At 29.3% G+C, this 20230-nt stretch overlaps 3 protein-coding genes across 4 annotated transcripts in view; 2 read left to right on the forward strand and 1 right to left on the reverse strand.

Annotated features, from left to right (window-relative positions):
* Window positions 1–20230, reverse strand: part of LOC127062351 (flotillin-2) — a 102820-nt gene that overhangs the window by 47866 nt on the left and 34724 nt on the right. The window lies entirely within an intron of this gene.
* Window positions 4193–10987, forward strand: LOC127062348 (glucose dehydrogenase [FAD, quinone]-like). Its single transcript, XM_050990363.1, has 4 exons — window positions 4193–4413; window positions 6404–7233; window positions 7828–8011; window positions 8137–10987. The coding sequence occupies exons 2-4, from the start codon at window positions 6817–6819 to the stop codon at window positions 9429–9431; spliced, it is 1896 nt and encodes a 631-aa protein (XP_050846320.1). The 5' UTR covers window positions 4193–4413; window positions 6404–6816; the 3' UTR covers window positions 9432–10987.
* Window positions 17736–19873, forward strand: LOC127062162 (glucose dehydrogenase [FAD, quinone]-like). The gene is made up of 3 exons (XM_050989913.1): window positions 17736–17870; window positions 17956–18269; window positions 18469–19873. Exons 1-3 carry the CDS (start codon window positions 17736–17738, stop codon window positions 19871–19873), a joined length of 1854 nt encoding a protein of 617 aa, XP_050845870.1.

A 20230-nucleotide genomic window follows, 5' to 3' on the forward strand; every position in this document is an offset into this window, starting at 1 on the left:
AACATTTATATTTTCTATCGTCATATAAATAGCTTCAGTCTATCGTATGTTTATGCACATTTCGTTCTAAATCTAATTTTATATATTTGATACTCGTTTTCATTCACAACAATTTGAAAATCGTCTTTACAATTATGCATTTTTCGCAATTTTGTTTGCTCATTTCCAAATTCGTTAAAAATATATTTAATAACTTTAACAAGAAAAATTATTTATTAGAATGTGGTTATAATGAAAAGAAAAGAAAAATTTTTTAAAGCATGTACAAAAAATTACAAAAATAAGTATAACAGAAATTTTTATTACGAAAATAAATACATAGAAATTTTTTATATAAATAAAGAATGTCTTGCATTTAAATTATTAGTTTGCAATATGTCAGTGGATACCGATTTCAACAAAATTTAATGGATCGCGAAAATCAACCTCAAGTCACGAAAAATTGATTAAAGGAATATGATTTCATAGTGATCGGTAAATTTCAACTGGTAGCGTTATTGTTAACAGGCTAACAGAAAATTCAAAATAGAGTATATTGATTTTAGAAGCAGGTGATCACGAAATAGAGATATCGGACGTATCGGTTTTTTCTGGACACTTACAAAAAAGTAAATTGGATTGCAAAATATAGGACTCAAGCGCAAAATAATGCTTGTCAAGCAATGAAAGATAATCGTTGTTCTTGGCATCGTGGAAAAGTGAGCTATTGATTTACCTGTGACGTAAGATCGTTGAAGAGTTCGACAACAGTAACAATTACTTTCCAATTATATGGCTGGTATGTCAGGTTACAGTGCGTTGTAAGAGCAAAAGTATGAAATACAGAAAAAGACACATTCAAATCAGAGAAAGTAATCCTTAATGACAAGGAATATTCAGAAACCTGTTTTGTATATAAGATCGTTTTTAAAGGAAAATAAATGGATAGTTGTCAATATAAAGTACCATTCATATATATGCATAAATGATACTTCCATGCGTATGAGATAATTAATCATATCAAGAATATAGATATCACCAACAAAGAATAAATTATCAATAGACAATTGCAGATACATGGATTCAATGAAGTTGCATTATTATGTATAATCTTCTAATGTCTATAATTTTTATTGCTATACATATGTTCTTGATCAAACAAAACATTCATGTTAGATCCTAGATCGCTACCGTGCACGATTTGTAAACATATATTCCTAAAATTCTCTGGATTCTGCTATTTCAATGAGTATAGATCTTAAATTGATATAGAATCGTATTATCGGAAACGAATATATTAATAACAGATGCAATCACAAGTTACCAAAATCTTTTTACTAGTTCTTGTAAACACTACTTTAAATTATTAAATTATTATTTTATTTGATTGATTTTAGATATTAGGTGGTTCGAGCGTACTTAATACTATGCTTTATATTCGTGGGAGTCATCGTGATTTCGATCAATGGGAAAGCTTTGGTAATCCTGGTTGGGAATACGACGATGTACTTCCATACTTTAAAAAGTCACAGGACCAAAGAAACCCATTTTTGGCGCAAAATACCACATACCATAGTACAGGTAAGTTATGTTGATTATTCATGAAATTCGGAGGATTCAAGTGATTATTTTTTTAAGATAACAAGACATTACCAGTGGTATTGAAACATCCATTCAATTCTATGAAAAAATGCTTTTTATAAGAGGTTACTTGACCGTTCAAGATTCTCCATTTAATACGCCTCTAAGTCCAACTTATCTTCAAGCTGCACAAGAAATGGGATATAATATCGTGGATATAAATGGCGAACAACAAATATGATTTCCGATGAAAGAATCCGGTGAATTGGGCATGATCGGTGATGTCGATCTACTTGCATTTCTTAACTTAATTCTTCCACAATCGAAATATACTGAAATCGAGACTTTCTTTACTCACGTACTTAGATAACAAATATATAAACATCAAATGCTTTTGAAGATCTTCAACGTTTAAAGTAAAGTTATTATAAAGACAGACGTCGTCTTTATGTACCCGGCTTTGTTGAAACTAAAGAGTCCTGGTAAAATTAAATTACGTAGCACCGATTCTACTAATAAAGTTATCTATGCAGATTATTTTGCCGATCAATCGGACAAAAAGATTCTTCTGAAGTCTCTCGATTTTTGTTATGTCATTGGTGAAGACCAAGATTTTCCAAAATAATAGAAGAATCTTATATCATTACAATATACTGAATTATTGTAATAATACGCCCGATCTCACGAAATATTGAGATTGTATTTTAAATAATAAAGCAGAAATACTTTACTATACAGTTGCAACAGTTAAAATTCAACAATCATCGACCTATGTCTGAAGGTATAATGTTTGCATAGATTGAGAGTTATCGAAGTTTTTATAATGACGTAAATTATGAATCGAAATACAAACATATCTACGATGATAATAGCCGAAAGGAGAGCAGATATAATAAAAAAAGATTGGCTCGATAAGGATGAGCTTCGGATATAAAGACAATCGTAAAATAGACTTCAAGTTTTTATAAACTTCGATGCTTCTTTAAAAGAAAGCTTTTTTTGCTTTTATAACGTAGAAAAAGAAATCGTTTTTGTCGCAATGATCAAAATATTCAAATCGCTTTCTCGTATATGAGATCATTATAAATAAAAATAATATTGTATTCGTCTGTATAAATATTATTTCGCTGATTATGGATTGAGCCTTTAAAATATCATCGGAGTATGTATGGTTGCTCATTCATAGGCGCTCCCACAGGTTTTATATAAACATTGGTTTTGATATCTTTATAATGAAAATTTGTATGCATCGAATACTATATATTATTGAGATAAAAAATATTTTCATTAATTTATACATATAGGGGATAAAAAAGAAAGATGTTTACAATTGTAAGTATACGTATTATGGATGTGTGTTAAATAAAATTCATTCAATAAATTGTTTGTTTTACAATTGCCTGACTTTATCCTAATTTTCAACAATAACTCACTTAATAAAAAAAAATGTCAAAATAATGTTAATCAAGGAGTATATATCTGTATTACTTTAATATAAATTATAATTATGAACGTATGCTAATTTTCTGACTATGTATTCCATCGAGTAAAATATGTATTTATGTTAAATTGTTTAAATATTAACAAATGTTCCTACGAAGTAGTATATAACTAATAATAATTTGTAATCCCTGATGAAAGAGGTTAAGAGCAAAGAACAAAAACGATCGCTTAGATCAAATGTGAGTACATATGTTTATTGATTTCGAAATGAATTGTGAAAGTGAAATTACTCCTAAGAAATATGTAAAAAACAAACTATACATTGACACGATGGAAATCGATTAATGATATAAATAGAGCAAACTAATAAGATTTATATTAACCTACATTGCATGAACATATAAAAGATGATATTTATTACGGACGATCATTTTAATTTATTCCGTTTTTAACAGTCCTTTTTATCATTATACGTAACGTATAATAATATACATAACGATTTTGCAAAATCGATTAGATAGTTCTATCGAGATCGTAATTTCTAAACAGATCTAAATCATTAATTCTTATAATAACCACAACAAGTTCTAAAAAAAATTTGTTATAAATATCGATAAACTATAAGGTTTTGACAGTGCAACGGTAAGACAAAAAATATCTCGCTTGACCTAAAATTTAAATTTACGAACATTGACGAAATCTTATAAAATACCATAAATAGAATAGAGACTTTCTTTTCACTTAAGTGAGCAAATGTCATTATCGTGAAATTTTTACCAGCAAAGAATACTCCAGGACTGTTATGAAATCATTGCAAACGTGTTAAAATTAAAACTTTATAGAAAGAAAGAAAGAAAGAAAGAATGAAAGAAAGAAAGAAAGAAAGAAAGAAAGAAAGAAAGAAAGAAAGAAAGAAAGAAAGAAAGGAAAAAAAAGATATATAATAAAATATTTTTATGAATACTTGTGTACCTTGATCTATATCATAATTAGCATAGCAAGCCTAAGTTCTTATAAGCAACTGGAGGGTAGGAAATAAAAATAAACAGGTACTAGAAGGTTCATGATAGGTCGACTACGAAAGAATTTAAAAACGGTGGCATTTCGTCATATTAAGGTAGTGGTAGTCAAGGTTTATACGTTTCATCGCCACATGAGAACTTTCAGTCTATCGCTTTCTCTGCCACAGTGAACTGCCCGATCCGTCTTTGAATCTATATATATTTGAAACTTCACTAATAAATATCACGTTTACAATTAAATGATTTACAATTACGGATAAACAATGTAGTACTACATCGATAAATGATGAAAATTGTGATTATTTTTCCTAACGAAAACATTTTGGGAAAGCAGTGTTGTGTTCAAACTTTTAAGCGATAGTTATAACAGAAAGCAAACGTTTTACTGGTGAGTATTCTTTTTCGAAAGTAAAAGCACATCGTCGAATCTATTATACTACATTACATCGGTCACCGCTTACGTTCACTTAAAGAAATTATGCAATACTTTGGCGTTCCGAAATAACATTGCATTTTGTTTATCAGCTCTGACTGCGAACTTACAAATTAAGTTTAAAATTTCCTATCTGACTTGGAAACATTCAAGTCAAGAAATTGGAAAACTTCGTCGATATTTATGCATTGTGTCTCTCTAAACCTAATTTTATTTCATTGATATTCGTTTTAATTCATATAGTCTGAAAAATGTCCTTAAAATTATGTTCTTTCTTCGTAAATTTGTTTACTCATTTCCCAATTCGTTACAAATATATTCAATAACTTTAACAAGAAAAATTATTTGTCTGAATACGCTTATAATGAAAAAAAAAGAGAGAGAGAAATATTTTTTTTAAGTTTTTACAAAAAGTTAACAATGAGTACAACAGTATGGAAATTTTTTATATCAGTAAAGAATGTCTTGCATTTAAATTACCAACTTACAATATATCAGTAGATACCGATGACAATCGTTTTCAACAAAACTTAAAATGAAGTAATATTTAGCTGACAGTATTCTAACATTTTGATGTTTCAAACTGATTATACATAACGTAACTGATTACATTCAAATAATGTAAAGAATAAATTTGAATACGTACAGGCATAGAGAACATATTAAAAAAAGTCCTGTAAAAAAAATTCATAGAACATTTTATTGATTATATCGATAATCATTTATGATGTGATCAATATCATAATAATCTAGAATGTACAAAGCAATAAGATATGTTCTACATTTCTATGTAATTTCACTTCGCAATATTTTTTCGCATAAATCTGTCGAGTTTAAGAATATATATTTAAAAAAGATGTACTTTTAAAAAAGATTACAAAAGATCCATCACGAGGATCAAAATAATTTGTTATTCGCTCTAGTAACTACTCCACTTTAATCTATCTGACTTTCAGAATTATTTTGTAATATTCATTGAAGAATATAAATGATTAATGTTATAAAATGGTTTTCATCTTTTTTTCTTATTTTTTGTGTATATATATGCACTATACATACAGCGCAATAGATCATTTTGACCTCTCATAGAATAAACTTTTTATTTCGATAGAATCTTGGAAGTATTTCAAAAAAATATCCGCATAGTTCAAATAAAATCTAAAAAAAAAAATCAAATACATTTCAAAACTTGTACGTTGTATAAAAATGAAATAGTATTAATAGAAATTTTATATATTCGCGAAATGTACGAAACGAAAAATTAAAATCTTTCATATTTATGATCAAAAAGTAAAGAATTTTTTTTCAAAAAGAAAAAGACGAGCATTTTCTGAAAGAGATACAGAAAAATTTTTGTGTTCATTAGTTTTCATAAGAAAAGTAAAAAAAGTCAATAATTCTAACTAGGCATCTGTTTCAAAAATGTGGGAAAAATTCATTAAAAATAGAAACTGTTATTAGAATTAATGAACAATTATTTTTAAATAAATCCGAATGTAGATTTATAGAATAGATAAATGTCAAATAAACCCAATAAGTATGGCAGCAGAATTTAATGTTAAATGTTAAGAGTAAATATTACAGATTTCCCTGTTGAAGAAAGATGAAGTGAAATATATCATTTATATTTTATTTATTTTATTAAATAAATCACAATGATGCATGCTTTATGTTATCATAATCAAGTAACTACACGAATTAACTATGTTACCATTAAAGCATCATGATACTCATATTTGTTTATGCGTGATACAAAATTAAATACATTGAAAAAAGAATGAAGAATTTTTTAAATAAAAAAAAAAACAAAACAGAATTACGGAAAAAGGACGTTTTGGACCACGTTAAATATAAACTTAAGAAACAAACAAAAGTAATATTTCACTTAGAAAAAAATAATCTAAACTGTAATACATTTCTAATTTGTTGAATTTCAATGTTCCAGATTTTATCTTATCATCTTACCGCAAGTTAGTTACAATATCTTACAAAGAATATTGTTATTATGGAAAAAAAGAAATCAATGAAGATGTCGTCATTGAATATAATGGCGAAATGTTTCTCTAATACTTGAGAAATATATAGTCCTGAAAAAATCATTGAAGATTATCAAAAATGAAGATAACTTCTAATATGAGAGTATAAAAAAAATCTAATATGAGAGTATAGTGATTTACGTAACAATCTTGTTTGATTACTCAAGCTTGATTATTCAAACTTATAAATCAGAAGGAGAACTATTAAAAGTTGTATATGGTTTCACTAAACGTCCTTGACTGATCGATATTACTGTATATGAAGAGTTTCTCTTTGATCACAGAAGAAAAACAAGAACTAGCTAATTAAAAGTCAAGATCAATGATGACGAACCTTGTGGCAACGGCAACAGCCGCGATACAAACGAATGCGATTGCGCTCGGTATCGGAAAATTAAGTATCATACCGATTCTAATATCTGCTTTAACTTACTTCAATTATCATCTAATGGATCCCGAAAATCAACCTCAAGTCACGAAGAATTTATTAAAGGAATATGATTTCATAGTGATCGGTGGCGGTTCAGCTGGTAGCGTTGTTGTTAATAGGCTAACAGAAAATCCAAAATGGAGTGTATTGCTTTTAGAAGCGGGTGGTCAGGAAACCGAGATTACGGATGTACCGATTTTGTCTCTCTATTTACACAAAAGCAAATTAGATTGGAAGTATAGAGCTCAACCACAAGATAGTGCTTGCCAAGCAATGAATGATCATCGTAGTTGTTGGACCCGAGGAAAGGTAACTTCTTTGATTTACCTGCGACGTAAGATAGTTAAGGAGATCGACAACAATGACAATTATTTCATAATGAAGATTGCTAGAATGTCAGGTTAGCCAGGAGTTGAAATGTAAAGAGTGTCAAGTATACGTAAGACATAATCGGGTCGGAGAGAAAGTAAACCGACGAGGTAAATATTACGAACTCATTCCTATATAAGATCGTTTTTGAAGGAAAATAAACGGATGGTTGTTACTGATATAACAAGTTTACGGAATTTAAAAAAAAAAAAGACAATGAATAATTGAGAATACCTGAATAAATACATAAGTATAATTTTCTAATACTGATAACTCCTATTTATAATAAATAATTAAATTTAAATAAATTAATTATTAATTGATTTATTAAGTAATGAAGCGGGACGTTTATGATGGACAAAGTTACGTTAATAAAATACAATATATATATATCGATGCAATCACAGACCATTACAAACTTTCGGCTTATTCTCGTAAAAACTATTTACGTTATATTATATTATTATATGTTATATTATACTATTATATATATTACGTTATATTAAACTTATTATCTTATCCGATTGATTTTAGGTATTAGGAGGTTCAAGCGTACTTAATACCATGCTGTATATTCGTGGGAATAGGCGAGACTTCGATCAATGGGAAAGCTTTGGTAATCCTGGCTGGAGATACGAAGAAGTGCTCCCATACTTCAAAAAGTCACAGGACCAAAGAAATCCATATTTGGCGCGAAACGTGAAATACCATAACACAGGTAAGTTACGATATTAACCATTCATGAGATTTGAAGCAATCCAGTGATTCATATTTTTAGATAACAAGACATTACTAGTGAAATTGAAATATTTGTTCAAATTCACGTAAAAATATCTTTTACAGGTGGTTATTTGACCGTTCAAGACTGTCCCTATAATACGCCTCTGGGTCCAGCTTTTCTTCAAGCTGCAGAAGAAATGGGTTATGATATCGTGGATGTAAATGGTGAACAACAAACGGGCTTTGCATTTTTTCAATATACAATGCGCAGAGCTACAAGGTGCAGCGCAGCCAAGGCATTTATACGACCCATTCAATTTCGAAAGAATTTTCACTTATCATTATGGAGCCATGTTACGCGTGTTCTCATAGATCCAAGCACGAAAAAAGCCTACGGCGTAGAATTCATTAGGAATGGTCGTGTCGAGACCGTATTTGCAAAGAAAGAAGTTGTACTTTCGGCAGGTGCCATAAACACTCCTCAATTATTGATGCTATCTGGAATCGGTGCTAGGAATCATCTGGAAGATCTCGGTATTCCAGTGATCCAAGATTCACCTGGTGTAGGACAGAACCTTCAAGATCATATAGCCGTCGGTGGTCTAGTCTTTCTAATTGACCACGAGATCAGCTTGGTGTTCACTCGGTTGATGAACGTAAACACAGCATTGAGATATGCAATTACCGAAAATGGTCCTCTAACTTCGAGCATTGGTCTCGAAGTAGTAGGCTTTTTATCCACGAAATATGCCAACCAAAGCGATGATTGGCCAGATATAGAATTTATGATTACTTCTACCTCGATTAATTCCGGTGGAAAACAAGCAGTAACCGCCCATGGCATAACCACCGAATTTTACAATGAAATATTTGGAGATATCATTAATCGTGATGGTTTCAGCATTTTCCCAATGATGCTCAGACCTAAATCTCGTGGTTATGTAAAATTAAAGTCGAAAAACCCGCTGGATTATCCGTTGATGTATCACAATTATTTGACGAATCCTGATGACGTGAGAGTATTGCGAGAAGGAGTCAAAGCAGCAATTGCATTTGCTGAAACAAGTAGTTTGAAAAGATTCGGAGCAAGATTTCACAGTAAGCCATTGCCAAATTGTAAACATCTTCCTATGTTCACGGACGAGTATTGGGAATGTGTAATTCGTCAATATACGATGACGATTTATCACATGAGCTGTACTGCGAAAATGGGTCCACGATCCGATCCAATGGCAGTCGTAGATCCTTCTTTAAGAGTATATGGAGTAGAAGGACTTCGAGTGATCGATGCATCGATCATGCCTACGATCACTAATGGTAATATCAATGCAGCTGTGGTAATGATAGGTGAAAAGGGTTCGGATCTTATAAAAAAGGATTGGATGTCCAGACGAAAGAGAAGTAATGGGACTATCTGAATTTTTTTCAATGAATATTAAACATTTTAGATAGTTTATCGAATGAAAGTAAAATATATATTTTTGTTATTCCGTTGTGTAAAATGATTAGTAGAAATAGGTAGAAAGCTTTAAAGATTTATGTTTCCTATTTATTTTTCTGTTGTAAGGATGATGTTCTATACAGATAATATGTGTTTAATCAAAAAACTAGTTATATTATTTAGTTATCGTAAGGAAATTTTCTTACTTATATTATTAGAGACGATACATATTTTTCTGTGATGTGTTGATATTTACCAATATCGAAAATAATGAAATGTAAGAAGCGCAATTTGCGATTATTGTTACAGATTGATTCCTTCTTATTTCATCTTTAAAAACTCTACAACCGAATTTGTTTGCGTGTTTTCCATTTAGAATTAACATTTATTACATCTTGGGATTTTACAACGGAAAACTGTAGTTGGTCCTCTTCTCTCTCTCTCTCTCTCTCTCTCTCTTTTTTCTTAAAAATAATTTTTCATCTATAAAATATGAGATGGGACATCCTCTCTTTTTAGATTGTTTTCGTTTTTGATACAAACAAGAATCAACTTTTGTTTTAAAAATTTTGGTAACTGTTCATTATATAATAGGTAATCTTATCTTTTAAAAAATCATTTTTAAACTCAATATTAGACTAAACAATATGTAACGATACCACCTTTTTGAACGAATTTTTATCCGATACAATGCAATTAATCAGTCGACTAAGTTTATCTCATCCGTAAATTCGTTCTATAACGTCACTATATTTGGGCTTTCAAGATCAATACTTTCCTAAATCTTTTTGTCCCATCTCTTCAATATACTTGTTGGCTGTGCTCCATAATATATATCTAACCAGTTTATAGTCTTATCATCATATTTTTTTACTCACTTTACAGTCACATCATTCATATTTAGATAACGTTCCTCTTAACTGTTTTTCTTTTTAACTTCTTCATCAAAATGTATAATTTTTCAATCTATTTGAAAAATACAGTTGCAATACTTTGAATTTTGATACTCTTAAGATCTATCACTAAATTAATACCTCACAATAAATTAATACCTCACAATTGTCTAAATAAATTTTGTGAAATAAAATTTTCGACACAATTTTGGATAACCTTAGAACTAAAGTTTCCTATAATTTCTTATCTATCTGAGCAAATCTACCATTTATGTGAACATAGAATATTCAAAGATTCCGCAATATGTCAATACTGTCAATATTAGATCGTGAATCCTTCAAATGACAAAATATTTATTATCAATCTTTATTATAAGATTGAACACACAATTATAAGATTAAACAATTTAACTAAACTTCAAATATTAGGATTAACAATAAGTAAGATGTCGAAAGAAATGAATCGCTGGAAAAGATTGCATGAATCTTTGTGAGCACGTAAGTGCAAGCACTTAGCTTAAAGAGAACATTGCCTACGTTAAATAGAACTATGAGATATAGTAAAATCGACGGAATTTTATATAAAAAAAAATAAAAAAAATAAAAAAAGATGTGTTATAGAAAATTTCGAATGAAAGAATGACTGAAAATGAACGAAAAGCGATTGTCACTATGTGAGAGAATAGATGCGATGGTTTTTCAGTGAAATAGACAATTTTTAAAGCATTACTGATTAGAATAAAAATCTTTTATTTATACTATCTACAAAATAAATTTTCCACGTGTAATTATTGCAGTACCTATGTAGAAATAATAAAGAATACTACTATGTCAAGCAAGTAAAAAGCGCAACAGATATCTGCAATTTTTTAATGTACTAACTTATTTACACGTTATAAGAGAGAATAGTAAGAAAAAATCACATACAACGTTATTTACGAAAATTAAACACTGCTTTTATATTTTTGATACATCACATTAGGAAGAAAATCAGTTTATACAAAAAAAAAAGAAAAGAAAATGAAGTATCTTTTGTTTGTTGCAGCTTTATTTCGTTGTACCTTATTGCAAAAACTAAAAAACAATAAAGCAAATTTCGAATAAAAGTATTTTAATATCATGGCCATTTACATATCTTAGCCATGTCCTTCTCTTAAGATCAAGGACACGACAGTATTCTATCAGATTATTTTAACCATGTGATCTTGAATGAATAACTTTCTTGGAACTGGACTACTTTCTCCAGCTGAAACCTATCGATAAAGTCTGCAGATCAAATATATTCTTACTCAACTGAATTTCTTTGGATACGATAATATTGATAAGATTAATATCTATTACGGAACATAATAAAGTTTACAAATGAAATTAAAAAATATTATTTTATTTCTTTTTTCTTGTTTACAATTGTTTAAAATAGTTATTATACAAAATGAAACGAAGATATATATATATATATGTATGAAACTTCGATACATAAAGATATATAAAAATATATAATAATAAATAAAATAAAAAATATAAAGATACACGCTCGCGAAACGTATCGAAATGAAGATATATATATATATATATATATATATATATATATATATATCTTCGTTTTGTTTTGTATAATAACTATTTTAAACAATTATAGACAAGAAAAAAGAAATAAAATAATATTTTTTAATTTAGTTATTTTTAAGCAATTATTATAGTTGATTAAGAATATATATATATATATATATATATATATATATATATATATATATAAACTGATTAAACACGATCGATGCAGTTTTGCATGAGGAATATCAATTCTACGTCGGAACGTGGAAGAAAAAGAAAGTTTATATAAGAGATATTCGACAGCATTCCTTTCTTCCCGATGCCTATTAAAATGCAGCACCTATCTCGATAAAGAGAAATGCATCTTTGTTTCTACATGCAATAAAACTATGCAAAGGAGAAAATAACCTACAAGTATTTTGCAATCTAAAACCAAACAAGATTAATGCAAAATTAATTGGATTCGATCGAATCAGAATAGTTCCTTTTTACGCTCGGAGGAAAAATAAAGCAACGAAAAAAGGCATTTCTCTGTTTATCTTATCGATACCGATTTTTCTGACCATCATTTTTTTTCTAAACACGAGTTAATAGTAAATCATTTTTCGACAATTTCTTTTTATATTTTCAGTCATATTATTAATCATATTTATATTTTAGCGATATATACCATTTTTCTTTACAATCACAGCACCTAAATTTGCATAGAATCCTAAATTTCTTTCTTTTTTCATCTCTTTAAGAGAAGAGAACGTATAATTTTTCTATTATTTGGTCATAAAATTTCAACACCCTTACTTCTTTTCTTTCTTAATTTATAACCACATTTTGATTTCATAATTGCTTTAAAGTAAAGATATACGATTTACAGCGCAAGAAATACACTTATATTACACGTGTATCTATTAACACATTCATCTGCACTCTAACCTTCTCAATTATCGATATCTTTAATAATAATCTATCCATCGATCAATATTTACACATTCATTCGCTAAAACATATATCTTTTAGAGCGTTCTCCAATGACGATAAATGTCATATCGGAAGAAATCAAACTGTCCATCGCGTTCTACTCATAAATAGGTTTCAAGCCGAGAACTTATGAGTCTAAATCGGTCTGTGGAACTGATCATCACGATTTCTAATCTATTATAAAACGTACTAAATTAATTATCCAAATAATCACGGTTAAGTCCGAACCTCAGTTATTCTAAATTATCATTATAATATTTCTTTCTTTATAATCATTGTATCGGATTTGCAATTTAACATTTGATTGCTAATATTTGCAATAGTGTTCTGCATCGCTATTACCGATATATCATAAGAGAATCATTTAGCAAACAGAAGGATGTCTTACTGTTACTTCTCGGTGTAGTCATTACGAGTTGTGGAACTTAACTTGACAATAAACGGTTGCATTGATCTGCAAATCGTATAACGTAACAGGTAAGTAATATCAGAGCTCGTTTAATAAAAGTTGCTTATTCTCAATTTCTTCGTCCTATGAACTGATGGAGTCGTTAATCGTATCTCTATAACTTATCTCTTCCGAACTTTCGGCTGATTGAAAGAAAGATACGACAAAAGTTAACTTGGCACACTTTTCTCATCAATAATTCTTTCGTCCTTGCAATCTAATCGGAACACGAGTTATAGAAAAGCACCATGTACTCTTGCCATCATAATGAGTTGTTAATCTCGAGGGTAATCGTGTTCAGTAATGATAATGCGACAATGAACAGAAAAAGTCCTGAAAGAATCCTTGTCTTTTCTTTGTTATTAAATTTGTTAACCATTATAATTATTACGGGGATCCTTTTTTAATTGGTTGAAACAAAAAAATAAAAGGAACGATCTTTTCGAAGTAATTACTATTTATCGTTTAAAAGTTAGTTTAAAACAATAAGTACTCTTGCGTAAAACAACAAATAATTATAAACAAATTCCTTGATATAACAAAAAATCAATTCTAAAAACAATTAAGATTTAAAAAATATAGATAAAAATACGTATGGGATTGAAAGATCGCATGATATTAAGAATGGTTTGATGACTCCTGATAACACATTGATATCATTTGTCGGCAAAATTTATCGATTGAGATCCTATTAATCGACTTTTTTTCTGTTTGTAATAATGTACTACTAACTGATTAATAAATTTTAATACTATTACATATTAATGAAGATCTATATCCGTTATATACATTCAATAGAGCTAATAAGTATACGAATGAGCTAATAAGTATACGAAATTATATAATATAAAAAAAAAAAAAACTATATTTCATAGAAAACTTGGAATGAGAGAATGACAACAATGAGCAAACAATAGGTTATTATTATGAGAAAGAAGGGGCGATCAATTGTCGAGAATTTTTGAACGAAATGTGCGATGTTAAAATGCTTATGATTAGAATAAAAATCTTTCCATAAAATTTTACTTCACTATCTACAAAATAAACTTTCTATATGTAACATCTACTAATTATTGCATTATCTATGTAAAAATAATGTAAATATTAGCAGCATACTATTATTTCGAGCAATTAAAAAGCGTAACAGGTATCTATGATTTTTTTACACTCGAATGCATTCATATATTATAAGAGAGAATAGTAAGAAAAAATCTTATAAAACAAAATTTGAAAAATTGTAATAACTATTTTTATGTTTTCAGTGTATCCTATAAGGAAAAAAATCACTTTGTACAAATAAAAAGGAACAAAAGGCAATATTTCGAGTTATAACTTTATTCCTTTGTACGTTACTGCGAGAACTAAGAGAAAAAGATAAGGTAAGTTTTTAACAAGTGTAAATGAGACACTTTATAAACTCTAAAGGAATTTTTTTAAGACTAATCTTCTTTAATATATGACTTTTCGTAATTGCACGATTATAATGTCATATATTACAAATTTCTGATGAAACTCATAAATCATTTACATATCTTTGAGAGATCTTTCTAAAGAAGACAAAAAAATGAAGTCTAGATAATAATAATTAGAATAAAAATAGATTTATAGTAATTAAAAATAATAATTAATTTATATATTAATAATTATATGATTTTATATATTTACATTTATAATATTCATTCATTTAAGTTATTAATTAATAATTATTAATTTAATTTATAATATTAATTAATTAATTAACATATTGCGTATGTTCTTCGAACTTTTTTTTATTATGAAATTTAAAAACAAATTATTGCAATAATTTCAAAGCAATTCGTATCAATTGTAAAAACATATTCTTGTAATATACACCAGTATTATTGTTTCAACAAAAATACTATCCTTTTTCAACGTTTTATATCGATGGAATATTGATTGAAAATATACTTAAGATGAACGATGCGTCAACTTAATATTCGAGGAAATTTCTACTGTTATCTTTCATGGATAACTTTCTTAAAGCCGTTCTACCATTTTCAACAAACTCACCGATAAAATCTACGGATAAAATACGTTCTTACTTCACTCACGTTCTGTCCATAACATTCCCTACATGCATAAAATTAATATGTATTACAAAACATAACGGAATGTATAAATAAAATGGAAAAATATTATTTTATCTCTTTCTGTTGTCGTTTATAACGATTTTCAAACATTTTTATATAAAAAGTTTATATAACGAAACAAAGAAATATATTACAATTTGTTAAGCACGAACGATGAAATTCTGTGAGAGATGTTAATTCTATATCACAACGAGAAAGAAAGAAAGAATTTATATAAGAGATATATGACAGCCTTCGTTTCTTTTCTAATTAAAATGTGGCACATGTCTCAATGAACAAAAATACATTTTTGTTTTCACGTGTAAAATAACAATACAAAAGAAGCAATAACATACAACTATTTTACGTAAAAATCAAACAAGACCAATACAAAACCAATTGGAAACGATCGAAACAACGTAGTTTCTTTCTACGTTAGAAGAAAAAGTAGAATACCAAAAGACGGCACTGAAATTTCAAGTCAAGTATAACTCAAACGAAATGTCTTTTTCATTCCTCTCTCCTTCTTTTTTTCAAGCTTTATTATTGAATTTAATAACAATGTTTAGTATGGAAATAACGAAAATGCATTGAATGCATTAGTGTTTGGAAATAACGAGAACGCTTTGAAAATATAGAGTTCTATTTACGCGATTATTACAAGATAATGTTTACCTCGTAGAAAATACACGAAAAAGAATACTATAGAACGCACAATCAATAAGTAAATTAATATACAATATAAATTATATTTCACGTAATACACAACATAAATTATTAATCGTTTAAAAAATAATGAAAAAGCCATTTGTGGGTTATAACAATAATGACAGTATAGAATGAGACCAATAATCGTAATCTGTAATTATCGGTAGCATTTTTTATGCCAAGGAATTTTCAAAGTAGCAAATATGGTAATTTAAAAATACGATATTTTATTATCGGTAAAAAATATAATGAAAGTGTAACTGTTGATATTTTTATGAACAACCGATAATATTTTCTTTGCAAAGTAATTGAAGCATTTACGATACTTTTATCAACATCTATCATTTACTTAGAAATAATAACGACTAATAGTTTGTTAATATGTCTATTACGGTGATTTACTATGATCTGCGTTACTAATTGTTCTTAGAACGATTAAGATAAAGTGAATATCATTGACTAAAAAAACTGTAATAGCGTAAATAACTAGATAACATTGGAAAATAAAAAGTACGCCATTTAAACATTTATATTAAAACATAATATTTCACAATGATTAAATATTTCGATGTTTTATATTAAAACAATTCGGGCAAGTCTTTTAACAAAACTATAATCCTCAGCATAAAGCGAAAATAACAATGACATTTTTGGAGAGAACTACCTAAACATGTTGGAAACAACACCGAATTTAAATAATATATTTTTGGTACTATTTAAACAGAAATATTACTACAAACTTTATTAATGCTTTCTACAATGAATGAAAGAATAATAATCTAGATGTAATTAAAAAATTAATCCACAGTATATATCAAATCGTCTAAGAACGATTATAATCACAAGTAGTTATTATGATATCGATCGCTAGCTTATTTACCGATATTATCGTTAGCTTAAAGTTGAAAATGCTCGAAAATAGATTCTTTTTTGGTGAGATCAATAAAAGTAATCGTTTTTAATTTGTATGCTCTAAAAGTCACATACGTTACACCAAGCTCTTTCTCGAATTATTTAGCAATCGATCCAATTCGAATTCTTTCCGACAATTAACAGTGAATTAACTGTTTTCATTCGTCAAATCCGCATAACGTTAATGATGATCTTAAATTAATATTCCTCCACAATTCCTTCACGTATAAAATAAAAAATAGAAATAAAAATATAAAATAAAAGATAGTTAAAGAATAAAAAGTTATTAGATAATTTATTTAGTCATAAGATTATTCAGTCATAATTTAGTCATTAGATAAAAATTTGTTGATACGATTAATAATAAATTTCTTTTAGCAGTGCCAACATCATCAGCTAATATACAGCACATGAAAATTCAATTACAATTTACTCTCACTATTCATCATACCAGCACTGAAACAGGATAACTGTCAATTTGTGCCATTTTGTTGATACATCTAAGTAATCACAAATCTCAAACACATTCTTTGTTACAACATAAACACTATCTAAACAGAGAAAAGTGTGTCTAATTAAGAAGATATAAAACTCGGATAGTAAAGAATTCAATGGAGTATACAGTAATAATGCCTAGATAAACATTCAAGAAGTATCAACAGAATAAGAAGATACTGTGATTAAAAGATCAAACAAGTCAAAAAATGATAGAAAATTTAATTGCTTTAATTTTAACATCAGCTATAACTGTCGGCTTGATTCCATTTATGGTAATCAGAACATCCCCATTAAAATATAACGAGATGGATTTTGAATTTTCCTTGAGAAATACTCGCGAGGTAAATTATTATTTCGACTTTTCTGATCATCTTTTCTTCTAAATATGAATGAAATATAAATTATCTTTACTAATAATTCCTTCAGTTAAATCCGATATACGACTTCATCGTTGTGGGAGGTGGAAGTGCTGGAGCGGTGGTTGCTTCAAGATTATCCGAGGTGTCCAACTGGAGCGTATTATTGCTAGATGCCGGAGATAATGGGAATATAATTTCGGATATGCCACTTCTAATGACCTACAATCAATTAACGGAACTAGATTGGAAATATCAAACCAAACCATCAATGACATCGGCTTATTGTCTTGCAATGGAAGGAAATAGGTGCAATTGGCCACGCGGAAAGGTTTTGGGTGGCAGCAGTGTTCTGAATGCCATGGTATACGTGCGCGGCAACAGGTAATTCTTTTTTACCTACGTGACGCGTTCCTTCCTACATACATACGTATGTACGTTTAATAGTATATCTAATATGTGTATATCTAATACCTATACCTATATATAGTGAAAAAGTGAGAAACGAGAAACCTCCTGATAATTTCCTCTCGCGTTATTACACGTCGATTATTACTATTAACAGCAACTAATTCTATTTTAGATTGGATTACGACAAATGGGCAAGAATGGGTAACACCGGCTGGAGTTACGAGGAAGTTCTTCCTTACTTTCTCAAGTCTGAGGATAACAGGAACCCTTATTTGCAGAAATCACCTTACCATAAAACAGGAGGCTACTTAACAGTACAGGAACCACCGTGGAGATCACCATTATCGATCGCCTTTGTACAAGCTGGACAAGAACTCGGTTATGAAAATCGTGATATCAATGGTGAAAATCAGACTGGTTTCATGATTATGCAGGGTACGATCCGCGGAGGAAGTCGTTGCTCGACAGCTAAAGCTTTTTTGCGGCCAGTGAAGAACAGGCCGAATTTGCACATAGCTATGAAAGCTCAAGTACTGAAAGTGCTCTTCAATGCCGACAAACGAGCCACGGGAATAAAATTTCTACGCGATGGTTTAAAACAAACAGTTAGAGTAAGAAGAGAGATCATTCTGTCGGCTGGAGCGATCAATTCACCGCAACTGCTAATGCTCTCAGGCATAGGACCTAAAGAACATCTCGAAGAACTTGATATACCGGTATTGTCAGATCTTCGAGTAGGTGACAATCTTCAAGACCATGTTGGTCTCGGTGGATTAAGCTTTACGGTGGACGAACCAATTACTTTAAAAAGGGACCGTCTACAGACACTACCAACATTATTAAATTATGCAATAAATAACACAGGGCCCTTGACTACTCCAGGAATCGAAGCCTTGGCCTTCGTCAATTCTAAATACGCTGATCCTTCTGGCATTTATCCGGACATTCAGTTTCACCTTGTTCTAAGTTCCATCAATTCCGATGATGAATCAGTAAGCAAGTTTCTCGGATTAAAAGATAGCGTTTACAATATGGTGTTTAAACCACTAAAAAATGTTGATAGTTGGATGATAATACCACTTTTATTGAAACCCAAAAGTTCCGGATGGATTCGCCTAAAGAGCAAGAATCCTCTGATTCATCCTGATATTATTCCGAATTATTTCGCTCACAAAGAAGATATGGACGTCCTAATAGATGGTATACAAATTGCTATGGCTCTTTCAAACACAAGTGCCTTACAAAGATTTGGTTCGAAACCATATTCTGTTAAACTACCAGCCTGTCAAAAATTTCCTTTCGCCACGAACGAATATTGGGAGTGCGCTTTACGACAATTTACCTTCACCATGTATCACCCAGTGGGTACGTGTAAAATGGGACCAAGAAACGATCCAACAGCTGTCGTGGATCCAAAATTAAGAGTATACGGTGTAAAGGGTTTACGAGTTGTTGATGCTTCTATAATGCCTACCATTGTTAATGGAAATACTAATGCACCAGTTATCATGATTGGCGAAAAAGCAAGCGACATTATTAAAGAAGACTGGAGATTTAAAAAAAAAAATACTTTGTAAAATCTTGCGCAAGACGTATGAAAATAATGAAAACAAAAACGTATCGGAATTATCATGGATTATTGTTGGCTAAACATTTAAACAAATATAATTTTTTAAAGGAAAAGCGTTAAACAACATAAAATCGTACACTTGAAAAAACGTACAATAAGATCTTAATCTTTATTGACACTTTTTAAACGTATATTGAATATGTGCTAATGATGATAAACGAAGACTCTGATTTCATAAAAAAAGATTGAATATAAAAAGGAGAAAAAAACAACCGTGTCTTCAAAAACGAATATGAATATTTTATATCTTTTTATTACAGGATTGTATAAAATATTTGGGAGAACAAGTAGATGGCTTTACGGA

Source organism: Vespula vulgaris, chromosome 3 (assembly GCF_905475345.1).
Source record: "Vespula vulgaris chromosome 3, iyVesVulg1.1, whole genome shotgun sequence".
Taxonomy (NCBI): Eukaryota; Metazoa; Arthropoda; class Insecta; order Hymenoptera; family Vespidae; genus Vespula; species Vespula vulgaris.

Bases quoted from the DNA above. Each gene is read 5' to 3' on its own strand.
- LOC127062348 (XM_050990363.1), top strand. From the start codon at position 6,817: ATGATGACGAACCTTGTGGCAACGGCAACAGCCGCGATACAAACGAAT. The intron at 7,234-7,827 runs GTAACTTCTTTG...GATTGATTTTAG, and splicing joins GTTGTTGGACCCGAGGAAAG to GTATTAGGAGGTTCAAGCGT. The intron at 8,012-8,136 runs GTAAGTTACGAT...TATCTTTTACAG, and splicing joins CGTGAAATACCATAACACAG to GTGGTTATTTGACCGTTCAA.
- LOC127062162 (XM_050989913.1), top strand. From the start codon at position 17,736: ATGATAGAAAATTTAATTGCTTTAATTTTAACATCAGCTATAACTGTC. The intron at 17,871-17,955 runs GTAAATTATTAT...TAATTCCTTCAG, and splicing joins CCTTGAGAAATACTCGCGAG to TTAAATCCGATATACGACTT. The intron at 18,270-18,468 runs GTAATTCTTTTT...ATTCTATTTTAG, and splicing joins GTATACGTGCGCGGCAACAG to ATTGGATTACGACAAATGGG.